This window comes from Akebia trifoliata, chromosome 4 (assembly GCF_017979445.1).
Source record: "Akebia trifoliata isolate Shusen 1 chromosome 4, ASM1797944v1, whole genome shotgun sequence".
NCBI classification, from domain to species: domain Eukaryota; kingdom Viridiplantae; phylum Streptophyta; class Magnoliopsida; order Ranunculales; family Lardizabalaceae; genus Akebia; species Akebia trifoliata.
In genome coordinates, this window is record NC_141378.1 from 22,855,871 (window position 1) to 22,871,104 (window position 15,234).

Sequence of the window (15,234 nt, forward strand, 5' to 3'; positions counted from 1 at the left end):
CAAAATGTTTGTTGCTGAACGGGACCCATCTCAAATATAGGGTTTGTTAAAATATATGTTATATTATTTCACATTGATTTTAGCATATCTCATAATTTGCTAATGTGACTTTCAGATTATAAAAATTATCTTTTAAATTATTATTTTTTTATTAAATTACCATCAAAACAAATGAAAAATTACTTTTGGAATTAGTTTAAAAAAAAATAAAATACCAAACTGCTATTTAAAATAAAGAAATTTAATTTTTTAATTTTTGAGATGATGCATTGGAGCACATCATTTTAAATTTGACATTTTTTCATTTTTTTTATTAAAAAAATAAAATTGCCAAAGGGAACTCAAATATTAACAAAAGGTTGAAGGGCATGTCTAAATCATCATTTTTCCTCTTGAACTTTTGTATTGTTAAAAGCCTAAACCTCGCTTCGTTTCGTCGTTTGAACTTCGAAGGATCAACACACACACACACACAGCAGTAGTGATGGAGAAGGTTGAGAGCACGGTAGTGGTGCACAACATAGCGAAGAGGCATAACGTGGGGACGATGGCTCGAAGTGCTACGGCCTTCGGTGTCTCAGAACTAATACTTGTTGGACGCAGAGACTTCAACGCCTTCGGAAGCCATGGCTCCACTTCTCATCTCAGCTTCCGCCACTTCCACTCCCTCAACGATGCTCGAATTTACCTTAAAGATCGAGATTTCGACATTTGTGGAGTAGAGATCACCCCTGAATCTCTCCCTGTAAATCAACAACCTTTCAGGAAGAGCACTGCGTTCTTGCTCGGCAACGAGGTATCACTTACCACTTCTTCATCCTTATTAGGGTTTCAAACTAAGGAAGTTTAATAAAATTTAAATTTATTATTATTATTATTTTTTTTTTTTGAAGCATCCATTAATCTAAATTGGAAGAATTTAGTAAAACCCATCACCCAAATTGAAAATTTTGAAGCCGGGGGACTTAAGAAAACCCATAGCCTGTTACCCAACTTTTTTTTTTTTAAAGGATGTGGAACCCAATCGTCTAAATTGAGATCTTGAGGTACTTTTTTCAGAAAAATCCATAAGCCAAATTGGGATTTTTGAGGGAATTTAATAAAACCCATGACCCAACTTGAGATTTTGAGGGGACTAAAGAAAAACCTGTAAGATATGAACCAACTTGATTTTTTAAAGGAATTGAATAGCCCATTAAGCTAAATTGAGATCTTAAGCGAGTTCAAGAAGACTCAAATTGAGATTTTAAGGGAGTTTAAGAAAACCTGTTATGTGCCTATGTGTGTGGAATGGAGTAGAGTAATCATAATACATAGCATTGCATTGGATAGTTTCCTAATGAGGGTAATTAGTTAAGATAGAATGGGTTTTGTGAGATCATTCTTGTTGAGAGAATGGATGGGTAGTTCCATAAGTGGGTGGTAATTCCATAATTGGTTACAATTCTAGGGCTAGTTTTGAAAAACCATGGTAGTGATTTGACACGTGCATGTAGAAGTCTTGTATTTAAACTATTATAGATGTATCAAATAAAATTATGCGTAGAAAATATTGAGTCCTTTGGATTTAGAGATTGATCATCTCGAATTGGTCCATAGGAGGTCCGATCTCCCTCGAGTGAGATCATTTTCAATCTTTTTCCTCTTTGTATCTTATCAATAATTGGTATCAGAGCAATGATCCTCAAATGGAAATTGAGTCTATGGATGATGAGTTGAAGAAATTTTTTGAGTCGATGCATGATGATTTGTAGAAATGTCGTCCCTTAATCGAGTAATTCTCCAAAAAAATGAAGAAATAATTCAAAGAATACAAATTATATTTCTCGGAGTCGATCACCGTACAAATGGGAGCTTAGATGCAATCGAAGATCAACCTCCACAATCATTTTTCTAGAAATGTGAGATAAATGTCAACCTCGCCAAGTATGCTGAAGACAAAGAGCATCAATGATCTGGTGGCAAGAAGTTGAGTATGGATTTGGGAGAAAATTTTGAAGAAACAAAGCAAATTAATTTCTTATACTTAGTAGAAGTTGGAGAGCCTTTCCTTTCATGTGAAACAAAGCCACGAGTAGTCGTTGAGAAGAAGGTGGTTGTTGATGTATAAAAAATTGTTCGGCCTCGTATAACTAGCCCAATGGGTCAGTACCATCAAACCTTGGAAAATCTAAATGATCCATTCATGTTTGAAATATTCAATCATTTTCCATTGTGGGTGTTTCATTGATTCAATTGATGGATTGCCCATTCGAACTTTCTCCCTTTTCCCAAGTTTGAACATTGGAGAGATGCTCGAATTTAGAATCCATGGCTGTAATTCTTAGCATCAATTCTTACAACATCTTTCCATGGGTCTTAGTCATTTCCTTCAATAATTCCATCATCTCATCACTTTTGGCATTTCGAGTTTCTTTAGCCATGATAGGATCGTTGACTCCGATACTAATTGTTGATAAGATAAAAATAAGAAAAAGATCGAGAATGGTCTCATTCAAGGTAGATTAGATCTCCTATAGATCAATTTGAGATGACCAGTCTCCAAATCCAAAAGGACTTAATATTTCTTTTGGATAATTTTATTTGATGCATTTACGATAGTTTAAATACAAGACTTCTACGTACACATGTCAAAACCACTATCATGGTTTTTCAAAACTAACCCTAGAATCCTAACCACTTATGGAACTATCACTCATATATGGAACCACCCATCCATTCTCTCAACAAGAATGATCCCACGAAACCCGTTTTATCTTAACTAATTACCCTCATCAGAAAATTATCCCATGCAATTCTATATGTACTATAATAACTCTACTCCCTTTCTCACATATAGACACATAACAAAACCCATATCCCATATTGGAATTTTGAGGGAGTTTAAGAAAACTCAAATTGGGATTTTGAGGGAATTTAAGATATAACCCATAACCCAAATTGAGATTTAGGGGGGACGGAAGAAAACCAATAATGTCTAAGCCAACTTGATTTTGATTTTTTTTAATAAGGAATTGAAGAACCACCCCATTAAGCTAAATTGCATTTTTTAATGAGTTCAAGAAATCTAATATTGGGATTTTGAGGTCATTTAAGAGAATCATAAGCTAAAATGGGATTTTGAGGGAATTTAAGAAAACCCATAACCCAAATTTTGATTTTGAGGGAATTGAAGAAAACTATAAACCCAACTTGATTTTTTTTCCTTGATAAGTGCCGAACTTTAAAAATCAAGGAATTGAAGAACCCATTAAGCTAAATTGAGATTTTGAGTGAGTTCAAGAAAACTCAAAGTGAGATTTTGAGGTTATTTAAGAAAGCCCATAAGCTAAATTGGGATTTTGAGGGAATTTAAGAAAACTCTTAATCCAAATTGAGATTTGAGGGGACTGAAAAAAACCCATAACCTAATATCGTTTGAGTTCTTATTTTGAGGTAAGTTAAGAAAACTCATAAGCTAAATTGGGGTTTTGAGGGATTAAGAAAACCCATAACCCAAGTTGAGATTTTGACGGGTCTGAAGAAAACCCATAACGTAATATCATGTGAGTTCTTTGAATTTTGTAGGGAAGCGGCCTTTCTGCGAAGGAGTGTGAGATTTGTGACTTCTTTGTTTACATCCCACAATTTGGGTGTGGAACTGCATCCCTGAATGTTACGGTGGCAGCTTCAATTGTCCTTCACCATTTTGGAGGTAACTTTGAGTCACTCACTGTGGTATTGTACTCTATATGAATTATGAACACTTTTTTTTATTTATCAATATATGAATTATGAACACTTGGGATACTCAAACACTATCTAGTGATTTGCATCTTTATATGGAAGAAAACCAGTACTTGAAGCTGCATGATGCTTGTAGAATTTAGTTCAAACATTGTTATTTGCTACTTGACATAGATGTGGTATGAGTCCATTAGAAATTATTTGCTACTTGGCATAGAGGAGGTATGAGTCCGTTAGAAATAAAGTATTTCTATGGTCAGCCCTCATTGGATGAATCCATGTTATATATTGACATGCCATTGTTTCTCCCTTATATTCATCAAATAAGAGTGTATCAGTTTGACCAAAAGAACGTCTTGTATCTGTTGGACTCTCACCAGATGCAACCTCTGGTGTCTTTTCTTTTTGAACTAGTATGATTTTTTGTTTTTTGTTTTTTGGGGGATTTAAGAACATTTTAAAATATTAGGTTGTTAAGACTTATGTAAAGACTTTGCAGGTATTATCAGTTCATTGAAGGGAGCATCCTGGGTCTAAGTACTCAGACACAAAATATCCATACCTAAGCACAATATCTTTGACATGTGTCTTATGTACACTGGCTCAGGTCTCACCACTAATGGATGATTATCTTCAAATAGATGGTTTCCATAAATTCTTTTTATATATGGGAAATCTCTCTAATTTTGCATTTTCCGTATTCTAAAAATAAGAAACTTGTCTCCACTGACGGATACGTATCTTTTTTTTTTGGTTCTGATTGATTCCTTCGAGGGAAATTCTGCCACCTTTTGTTGGTTTTTCCAGAATCCTATTAGATTACCAGTTGTCTTTCATAGGTTGTTCACTGTTATTATTCGTTGAATTATGGAGACATTAGAACCCATTATGTGGAATAGAAGATAGAGGAAAGCAACATTGCCTAAACAGAAGAATTCCTTAACTGGCTCAATGAAGCTTAACTTTGACTAGAATCTAATCTAGCCAGCATAAAAGGGATAATTAGGAGAAAAAAATTGAGGAGTCATCAAAAAGATTCCTTGGTTAGCGGACGCGTGTCAGGTTGAAAGACTTCTTACATTGGAGAATAAGGTGTTAGAAGAAGGATTGAAGGTTTTCCAATCTTTTTTTTCATTTGTTCTTTAGTGGAAAAAGGTCTCTTTAATTGCATTTTCTATGCTCTACAAATCTTCATTACTATACTGAAATTTTCATTGGAATATCTTTATACTTACCATATGTTGGCATAAATGCTTAGGGATCTCTTATATTTTAGTGAGATTTTTTTCATGTTCTTACGAGTATGAGCTTTTATTTAATCCTCAATTATGTGGGTTTCTTCAGTTTGGGCAGGCTTTCCCGAAAGAATGCGTGATGGGAACAAGTTTGTTGTGGCCGAGAAGCCTGTGAAACAGGTGAGGCGAAATTACTGTGCAGAAACAGCTGAATCTATTATTGAAGAGCGGAAACTTAGAAAGGAAAATGCCTCCCATGGTTTCTTTGATGACAATGGAACCAATGATTTGCCGTCGAACATGTTGGATACATTATTTGATGGTTAGTGATTGAACAGTATTTAAGATTAACTTCTTTCGCCTTCTACAAGATTATGGATCATAAACACAAGCAGCGGTGCTGATCACAGGTTTTTATTTGCTGTCATCCAAGAAGTAACCTGCCTATCACCAGAAATGGTCGGTGAAAAGTTCATCGATCAGAGAAAATGGTGTGTATTTCTAACATTTTTTGTTGGTTGAGAATCTAATGTCATTACCATGTGGGAGCAATTAATGATTTTGTGTAACTAATGGTATCCTCACTATTCTAGATTAGGATAGTTGCAAGGACACAGATGTTATTTTATATTCCTTCTTAGAATTACTTGTGGGTGTTGTCCTCATTTGCACAACTTACAATTTTCTTAAAGAATAGAATTGCCTTTATAAGTTATGTAACAGGTATCGTGCCCGTGTAGGTAAGTTTTGATAGTGCCTGATGAAGCCCAAGTTTATTAAAGCTTTGTCTTAGTAGTTTTAACTTCCAAGTATGTTAAAGCTGTCTCAGTAGTTTTAATTTCCAAGTATGTTAAAAACTCTGACACTGCCATGTCTTAGGGCCATGACAGATGAACTTACTCCAGTTTCTTGCAGATTTTGTGGTCTTCTTGTCAAATGTAATAATTTGTTCTGATTTTAGGAACTGGAGGAGAGGATTGGTGTTAAAGGTTTCTGGTTTTGTAGGTGAGGTATATAGTTCTAATGTAGTAGTAGTAGTAGATGTTGGGTCTTGAATATCTATCTGATTACCCTAAATTTAGATTTTCTACTTAAACTTAATTGGTTCTAGATGAAGATTCTGCTTTGAATATTTTGGATGGATGGTTCATAGTGATTTGCCTCCCACGTTGTCGATATGTATTAGTTACCCTTTGTGAAGGTTCTTGATTTCTGAACTTCACCCTTGTGCCAGTTTTGCCATGAATGGAGATTCAGGGTTTGTCTAAATTCACCATAAATTGCATTTTAGTGTAATATCAAATTACGTCCTTCCCAAGTGTTTTCTTACATACATGATAACCATCCCTATTTCTTGATATTCATAAAAAATTGATTTTAAGTGTGATACTTGATTCTAATTTTTAATGAATCTTTTGTTTTTTTTTGGTAATCTTGCAAAATGGATCCTATTCGAAAATCACACAGATGCAGTTGAATCTACTTGTTATTCAGCTAAGATGGGAATGAATATAAATCAGTAATCTCCCCTCCCAAATGAAACAAGAACAAAAAATAAAAATAAATCAGGTGGTGCATTTATTGTGTGATTCTCGTATTCATATTGAAGGTAGTTGCATGGAGAAACATTACATAGCATTCTGAATCACAATGCGATTGGGAAAAACAAATTATTGTCTTTCAAATTTTATGTCGCATACTGAATCAAAATGCTGAGTTGAAAAAAAAAAAAAATTTGACACGTTTTTTGGATTAGAGTGATCATTGTGATTTAGAATTTAATAAATTTATACATATATCCCTCCATGATTTAGTGAATATTTGAGATACCCTTATGTTTTGGAACTGATGACATGCCCCTTGACCTAAGTCTTCTCATGTAAAATAATAGAACCTAATCCAAACGTCGTCATCTTCAAATTCTTTAAATAAAAAAAAAAACACTTTATTTTCTTACCTAACCCAATTATTTTCTAGCTCTTCAACCTCTATTAATGTGTTGATCCTCGGTCTTTAATCCTTTTTTTTTTTTTAACTTAACCTTGATGATCCCTTTTCGAAAACTCTTGATTCTTTGCCCTCAAATTTCTATCATCTTCTAATTCAAAAATCATAGCTGGTTCAAGAGGTTTGAAGGTTGAAGAAGTAGAAATCTGCACACTTTTTCAAATTTTTGTGACCAAGTGGGTCTTTTTGAGCTACAATTTAAGTAGGCCTCACTTTATTTGAGACGGGACCACTTGGAAACTTAGGGTATATTCTTTACAGAAATCAACTCTAGCTCCAGAAGTTGGTTTCTGAAAAAAGTAGAAATCCAGAGTTTAAAAAGTCACATCAAGCAGAAGTTTGTTCGTTACAAGAGCATATAAGCCAGAAATTGATGTTTGTTTGACAATTTTTTTATTGCTGGATTCTGGTAAAATGACCAGAATACCTTTAATATATGCACTTAGAATACATAAACAATGAACACAATACCTTAATAAATAAATATATATATATAGATATGGGAGCGGTTCAGCGGCCCCAAAGTTTGCCAAGCATTTTTCAAAACATGGGTTAGAAGCTTTGGAATGAGCTGATTTTTTGTGTGAGGATGATCTCTACGGTGAAGAGATCATCCTCTCAAAAAATCAGCTCATTTTGAAATTTCTAACCTTAGTTTACAAATTGAAGAATCGTGGACCGTCCAATTTTTATAAATCACTTTTGATGGGGTTAGAAATTTTGGAATAGGTTGGTTTTTGGTGAGGATGATCCCCTCATCATGGAGATCATCTTCACAAAAAATCAACTCATTCCAAAGCTTCTTACCTATGTTTTGAAAAATGTTTGGCAAACTTTAGGGGCCGTTGAACCACTCCCTATATATATATTTTATATTAAAATTTTTTAAAAATAATTATTTTTAATTTAAATAAATTTATAAATTTTATAATTCTATCAAAATTTTGGTAGCATTTCCTCTTAAAAATGAACATATGATAAAGAAAATACCTAGATATTATACAATCCAACATCTACATAAAGATGAAGGGTGTTTTGGTAATAGAGTAGTGATGATGAATTACTTTTGATCATGGTAGTAAAGATGAAGGGTATTTTGATAATTCCATTTTGCTTTTTAAGGTTAAGCTTAGTTGGAAATTTGATTAAAGATGAAGGGTATTTTGGTAATTGACAAAGATGAAGGGTATTTTGATAATTCACTTTTATTTTTTAAGGTTAAGTTTGGTTGGAAATTTGATTAAAGATAAAGGGTATTTTAATAAAGATGAAGGGTCTTTTGAAAATTCTCTTTTATTTTTTAAGGTTAAGTTTGGTTGAAAATTTGATTAAAGATGAAAGGTATTTTGATAATTTTCTTTTATTTTTAAAGGTTAAGTTTAGTTGGAAATTTGATTAAAGATGAAGGGTATTTTGATAATTTTTTTATTTTTTAAAGTTAAGTTTGACTGCCCGGCCTTCCCCAAGGATACTTCCTTGAACAGCCTCACCTCCCATCACAGAGCAGGCTTCGAAATCTTCCATATGTCTCTTGGAACACCACAGCTATCCAGGAACGAATGATAGAAGGGAATGTCAGGTAGGCTTGCGAAGTTATGAGAGTAAGTGGTAAAAATGAAGGGTATTTTGATAATTTTCGTTTTGTTTTTTAAGGTTAAGTTGATTGAAATTTTGATTAAAGATGAAGCGTATTTTAGTAAAAAAGATGGGTATTTTGGAAGATGAAGGGTGTTTTGGTAAAGATAAAAAGTATTTTGGCAATCTCATTTCATTTTTTAATGTAAAGTTTGATTGAAAATTTGATTAAAGATGAAGGGTATTTTGATAACTACATTTGAATCATTTTGCGTTTTTAGTTTCCCACAAAAGTCATTTGAAGAAGTCCCTCTTAAGCGACTTCTTTTAGGAACTACTTTTAAGTTTCAATGAAATCTGCGGGAGCCAAAAAAGTTCAAACAAACATCATTTATTTGGATTTTTTGGTTAAAAGCTAAAAAAAAAAAATTGGCTCGTGAAACTCAAAAGAATAGGGCCTTATTCTTCTCATTGAAGAAAATAAGTTCATTTATTTAGTTGTCAAAAATCTCTTTTGGGTGAATGATAAATCGGCTTCAAACAACCCTTATTAGCTATGATTTGGTGTATGTGGTTTATAAAACTATTGAATTTATTAGTGAAACTTTTTAGTCCCACATCGGATAAGAATAATAAATTTGTCTAGTTCTTATATAAAACTTCTCATATTACTTAAGTGAATATGAGAGAGAGACTTGGATAAGCCCACGCACGCACACAAGGGGCTCATGGGCTCAAGAAGGATTTAAATCATTGGTCTAAAAAATCCTTAACGCGTGTGTGGGTACACGATCCGCGCAAGGGGGTGTAAATTTCGACAATTTGACTTAAAGTAGGTGTGTGCGACGGGCCATTTTACTCATTTACATGTTGAGCTTAGGCTTAGGCTTAAATTTGAATTTTTTTAAGGGCACCTTCTTTGATTTTTTGGTTGTTTCTTAAGAGACACACCTTTTCTTTTCCAAGAGACATTATGTTTCTTAGATTCTTTTATTTTTAAGAGACATTATGCCTTTTATTATTGGGAAGCAATTGTTCATTGATCCGTGAGCACCAAATTGTGGGAATAAAATTGTCTTAAGGACATTGTGTTCAACACAAACTTCGATCAATCCTTATTTTATTTGCTTCTCGAGCATTTACTGGATAACAATCTTAAGACAATTTTTGGTATTTTATTTTGTTTTCACATATTAGAAAAATGACTCACCAAGAAAAACCCAAGAAATTTAATGGCTTAGATTTCAAGCGTTGGTAACAGAAAATGTAATTTATTTGACAACATTAAATTTAGTCAAATTCCTTCAAGAAAATGCTCATGTTCTTAAGGAGAACAAATCAGATATCATAACTATTGCTGCTATCGAAGCATATAAACATTCTGATTTCCTATGCAGGAATTATATCCTTAACGGATTAGATAACACATTGTATAATGTATATAGTTGATAAGGTTCCAATAATCTCATTTTGGGACCTTAATTTCACCAAGATTATCAAAGTTTTAGCACTAGTTCCCTTAAAATAATAATAAATTATATTAAATCCCAAATTAATGTGGCTAACAATAGTTTGTTACTAATTTCAGGTAAAAAGGCTACATTCGGAAACCAACAAAAATCGTAACAATTACTGTTACAACATGCGAGCAAAAAGGAAGCATCCAGCAAAATCTCGAGGAATTTGGGCGCCACGTCACCGCGCCGCGGCTAGCTAAGACCGCGCCGTGGTCATTTCGAGGAATTTGTCCTCGAGATTTTTACAGAAGCTTCTAGAAGCTTCGGTGGTTGTAACTGATTGGGTCATTCGAATCAAATTATCCGCCAAATCACCCCGATTACCTGAATACGAACATTATAAATTGGAGGGTTGATTTCAGAAAAGGGGTCCCCTCTTGGGTCCCTCTTAGGCTGTTCTTCTTCTTTTGTAATTTTTGATTTTTCTCTTTGTAATTATCTGGTTTCTTAGTTTTGAGAGAGAACTCTTTAGTGTAGTGAGAACTTCAAGAGTGATCCATTCATACTTCTTGTAATCCTTTGGAGAGCTATTAAATGAGCATTACTGATCAATCATCATCTTCTTCATCCATTCTCTCTTTTCTCTTTTATTAATTTCTGCAATTTTAGTTCTTGCGATGATTGGCTAAATTCTCATTAGAGAAGTTAAGAAAGTCAGAGCAAATTAATCCCTCTAATGTAGATTTATATTCTTGCTTTGCTTACATGTTATTATTCATGAAAATTCTCCTCTGATTAAGGTAATCTAGTTTATATTTCTAATTCAACTTTGATAGCCATTACTTAGATAAGTTCAAGAACGGTTATGCTTTGTGAAGAATCAGAATATAAATTGGGCAATCTCCATCATATTAGGATTTTCATGAATAGCTTTTAATTTCTTTCAAAATTTTAATTGATCCATCTTCCGATCCATGAGCAATGACTTGCTCCATGGATTGAGTTAATTTCAGAATTTATTTACATTATGGATTAATTGCAAAGGTTTGATTGACTTCTCTAATATCTTTTTCTTATATCTTCAATCTTTATTTTTTGTTTTTAATTTCAATTGCAGGTAATTTTCATTTCAATTGTGCAACGAATCAATTCTGTTTTAAAACCAATCTGTTTCTAACTCTGTTTTTCATTTTAATCGATTGAACATTTGAATCCAAGCTGTCCCTGTGGAACGAATTCAACTTGCCCAAAGTCTTAGTTCACATCTTAATCTCTGCATTTATTTAGCAAAATTTACAATCGATCAATAGTCCAATCGCCATTGCAAAAGAACCGTGGGAATTCTTAGACAAAATATATAAGACAGAAGATGTTGGACAAAAACAATTTGTAGTCGGCAAATTCTTAGATTATAAAATGTTGGATTCCAAAACAGTTATAAATCAAGTCCAAGAACTTCAGATTATTCTGTATGAAATTCATGCAGAAGGCATATCTATTAATGAATCCTTTCAAGTGGCATTGGTAATTGAAAAATTACCATCTTGGAAAGACTTCAAAAATTATTTGAAGTATAAACGCAAGGTGATAAAACTCGAAGACTTGATAGTACAGTTAAGGATTGAGAAAGATAGTAGAATGAGTGAGAAAAAGGGCGAAGAATAATTACTTCGAGTCCAAGGCCAATGTGGTAGAAGTTAAATAGCCTAATTCAAATTCTCACAACAAAAAGAGAAAAATCTCTCTTTGGGTCATAAAGGTAATGACTTTAAAAGATTCAAGGAAACCTATTTTGTTTGCAATAAACTTGGACATCGAGCCAAGGACTGTCGCAAATACAAGGACTAAGATTTATCGAAGAATAAATTTGTTCAAACCTTGTTGACTGAAGTAGAGAATCTTGTTGTAGTTGTTTCTAATATCAACATCTCTGTAATTGTCTCTGAAGTAAATTTAGTCGAAAATACTAAATAATGGTGAGTAGTCACTAGGACTACTTGATATATATGTTCTGATAAAAAGTTAATTTCAAAATATATTAAAACAGCAAATGATGAACAACTCTTTATGGACAACTCTTCAACTTCCAGAATTGAAAGTTAAAGGAAGGTAGTGCTAAAATTTACTTCAAAGAAGAGTCTTACATTAACTGATGTGCTGCACGTACCAGACATCTAGAAAAATCTTGTATCTAGATCTTTACTTAATAAGAAGGGTTTCAGATTGGTATTTGAATGTAATAAATTTGTACTTACTAAAAATGGGATGTATGTGGGTAAAGGATACCTGACCAGCGGTCTATTTAAGATGAATGTAATGACGATTGTACATAAAAATTCTCGTATAACTAGTAGTTTAATGTATCTTATGAACTGCACAAGGCCATATATTGCTTACTCAGTTGGCAAACTGAGTAGATATACAATTAGTCCAGGATTAAATCACTAGAAGGCATTATTCAGGGTTTTAAGATACTTAAAATTTACTCTGAACTATGGGTTGCACTACACTAGGCATCTAGAAGTACTTAAGGATATTATGATGTTAATTGGATATCAGATTCTGAAGAATCAAAATCCACAAGTGGATATATTTTCACACTTTAATACATCCGTTTCTTGGAAATCTTCTAAGTAAACGTGTATAGTCCGATCCACCATTGAATCAAAATTTATAGTTTTAGATAAAGTAGGAGAAGAAGTTGAATGGCTTCGACATTTTTTAGAGGATATTCTATTATGACCAAAACCCGTGCTCGCCATCTATGTACATTATGATAATCAAACAACGATAGCAAAAACACAAAATAATATTTACAATGGTAAGTCTCGACATATTCACCGTAGACATAATACTGTTAAGCAGTTGCTCTCAAATGAAGTTATTTCCATTAATTATATAAATTTTAAGGACAACCTCGCAGATCTGCTTACCAAAGATTTAACAAGAGAGCAAATATATTGTAAATCGAGGGGAATGAGATTAAAGCCTATACAAAAGGTTCATCACAATGGCAACTCAATCTAATTGACTAGAGATCCCAAGATCTAGGTTCAATAGGACAACTAGTTATGTGTGACTCATCAGTAGCACTAATGAGTAAACCCTTCCACCCACTTCTATGATGTAACGGTGCTACTTGTAATGGTTTTTAAGGGTAAACTTTGCTTTTAATGATACCTATAACTTGATTCTTAAGTGGGGTGCAACATGGTACTCTTAATAGGAATCACCTATGTGAGTGTAAAGTTGGGGTGTTTCCATGAGAATTTGTAAAAGCTAAAATTCTCTATAGCACTCCTAAATCCAGGATTGTTTAGGGTCAAAATGAATACAACCGTGAGAATCGACTATGTCAGGAAAGGAACTATATAAATTCTATTATATTAATTTACACTTAAGGTTGAATAGTTCAAGACATTGTGTTCACTTTTAGCTAGTAAATCTTATAGCTTTTATTAGGGAAGGTTTAAAGTCACACGCTACATATCCCAATGTAGTATCTTTTCTATTTGTACTCTTTTTGTTTTGTTTTATTGTCATTTTAGTTGTCGTCATTTTCACTCATGCGGGGAGTGTTGGAAAAAATCTATAGAATTTTTCAGATTTTTGTGATCAAATGGGTCATTTTGAACTAAGATTTAAGTAGGTCCCACATTTTATTTGAGACGGAACCACTTGGAAACTTATTCTTCTCATTGAAGAGAATAAGTTCATTTATTTAGTTGTCAAAAATCCCTTTTGGGTGAATGAGAAATCGGATCCAAACAACCCCTACTAACCATAATTTGATGTATGTGGTTTGTAGAACTATTGAATTTATTAGTGAAACTCTTTAGTCCCACATCGGATAAGAATAAGAAATTTGTTTAGTTCTTATATAAAACTTCTCATATCACTTAAGTGAATATGAGAGAGAGACTTGGATAAGCCCGTGCATACGCACAAGGGGCCCATAGGCTTAAAAAAGATTTAAACCATTGGTCCAAAAACTCCTTAATGCGTGTGCGAGTACACGATGTGGACGCAGGAGGGGTGCAAATTTCGACAATTTGACTTTACATGGGTGTGCGCGACCGTCCAATAAAGACACCTCTTGATTTCCATGAGTGCCTGTTCGTCCAGTTAGGACACCTCCTTTGATTTTTTGGTTGTCTTTTAAGAGATACACATTTCCTTTTTCAAGAGACATTATGTCTCTTAGATTCTTCTATTTTCAAGAGACACCATATCTCTTACTACTTTATAAATAAGTCATTTCGACTTTAGTTTTTTCATTCAAAATTTTTTCTCTTCTCTATTGTTTTAACTTGCTTGCATTCTGATTTCTCATCTGTATTTTTTAAGAATACAAAGTTAGCATTTAGTTCGCTAGATGTGAGATGTGTAAATTGAAATGCTGCCTCTACATATGTGATTATTGTATCCTAGGAGACAATTGTTCATTGATCCGTGGGTATCAAATTGCGGGAAAAAATTATCCTAAGGATATTGTGTTCAACACAAGCCTCGATCAATTCTTATTTTATTCGCTTCTCAGGTATCTACCAAATAACAGTAGATACATTCTTAACGTCGAAGAGGATAATAAATATCTATCTTTTAAAAAAAAAAGTTCAAATAGAGAGAAAACAGGAAAGAAAAGCTGGCATCACAAACCCAGCCCATGTATTTGATCTCATCCTTAAATACAGCAAATCCAGGCCCACCTTCACATTACCAAACCCCATAAAAAAATTAAAATCTGACCATCATTTTAAAAATATTCAAAAAACAAATACTATCTTCGTCAACCTTCTGAATTCAGCTAGACAAACAAAGTAGTAGAGATGGTGGGGTCTTACCTCATTTCCCAAAATACCCCCCCACCACTCTGTCCAGTGAGCGAGATTCCAATAAAACTACAAGATGGGTTTTATATTGATGTTGTATAAGGATATTTTGGTGATTTCCCATGGAAGGATGAGACCCACACCAAGTCATCCTCTACTATTATTGTGGGTCCACTTGGGCTCTATGGGAGTTGGGTACGCCGGGTTTGGGGTGACGTGGCGTTTCAACTAAGAATCCTAGCTGCATGGCTTGGAGTTGTTGGACATTTTGGTATCTTTGAAAAAGAACTGAACGACATTGCTGTACTGTCCAATAGAAGCCCACCTCTCTCTTGGGGCAGTTGTGATCTCTCTTTTTCTCTTTATTTATATCCACATTTTTTAAATAACCTCACAACCCAT

At 33.5% G+C, this 15,234-nt stretch overlaps 1 protein-coding gene across 2 annotated transcripts; it reads left to right on the forward strand.

Moving 5' to 3' along the window:
- Positions 1-364: 364 nt before the first annotated feature.
- Positions 365-5,681, forward strand: LOC147404519 (tRNA/rRNA methyltransferase (SpoU) family protein). 2 transcript variants are annotated; one of them, XM_086440526.1, is made up of 4 exons: positions 365-796; positions 3,568-3,694; positions 5,071-5,283; positions 5,372-5,681. In XM_086440526.1, exons 1-4 carry the CDS (start codon positions 485-487, stop codon positions 5,398-5,400), a joined length of 681 nt encoding a protein of 226 aa, XP_086296652.1. In that variant the 5' UTR covers positions 365-484; the 3' UTR covers positions 5,401-5,681. The 2 variants fall into 2 exon arrangements, with proteins under 2 accessions (XP_086296652.1, XP_086296653.1); XM_086440527.1 differs by having other exon boundaries at positions 366-796; positions 5,071-5,681.
- The last annotated feature ends 9,553 nt before the right edge of the window (positions 5,682-15,234 follow it).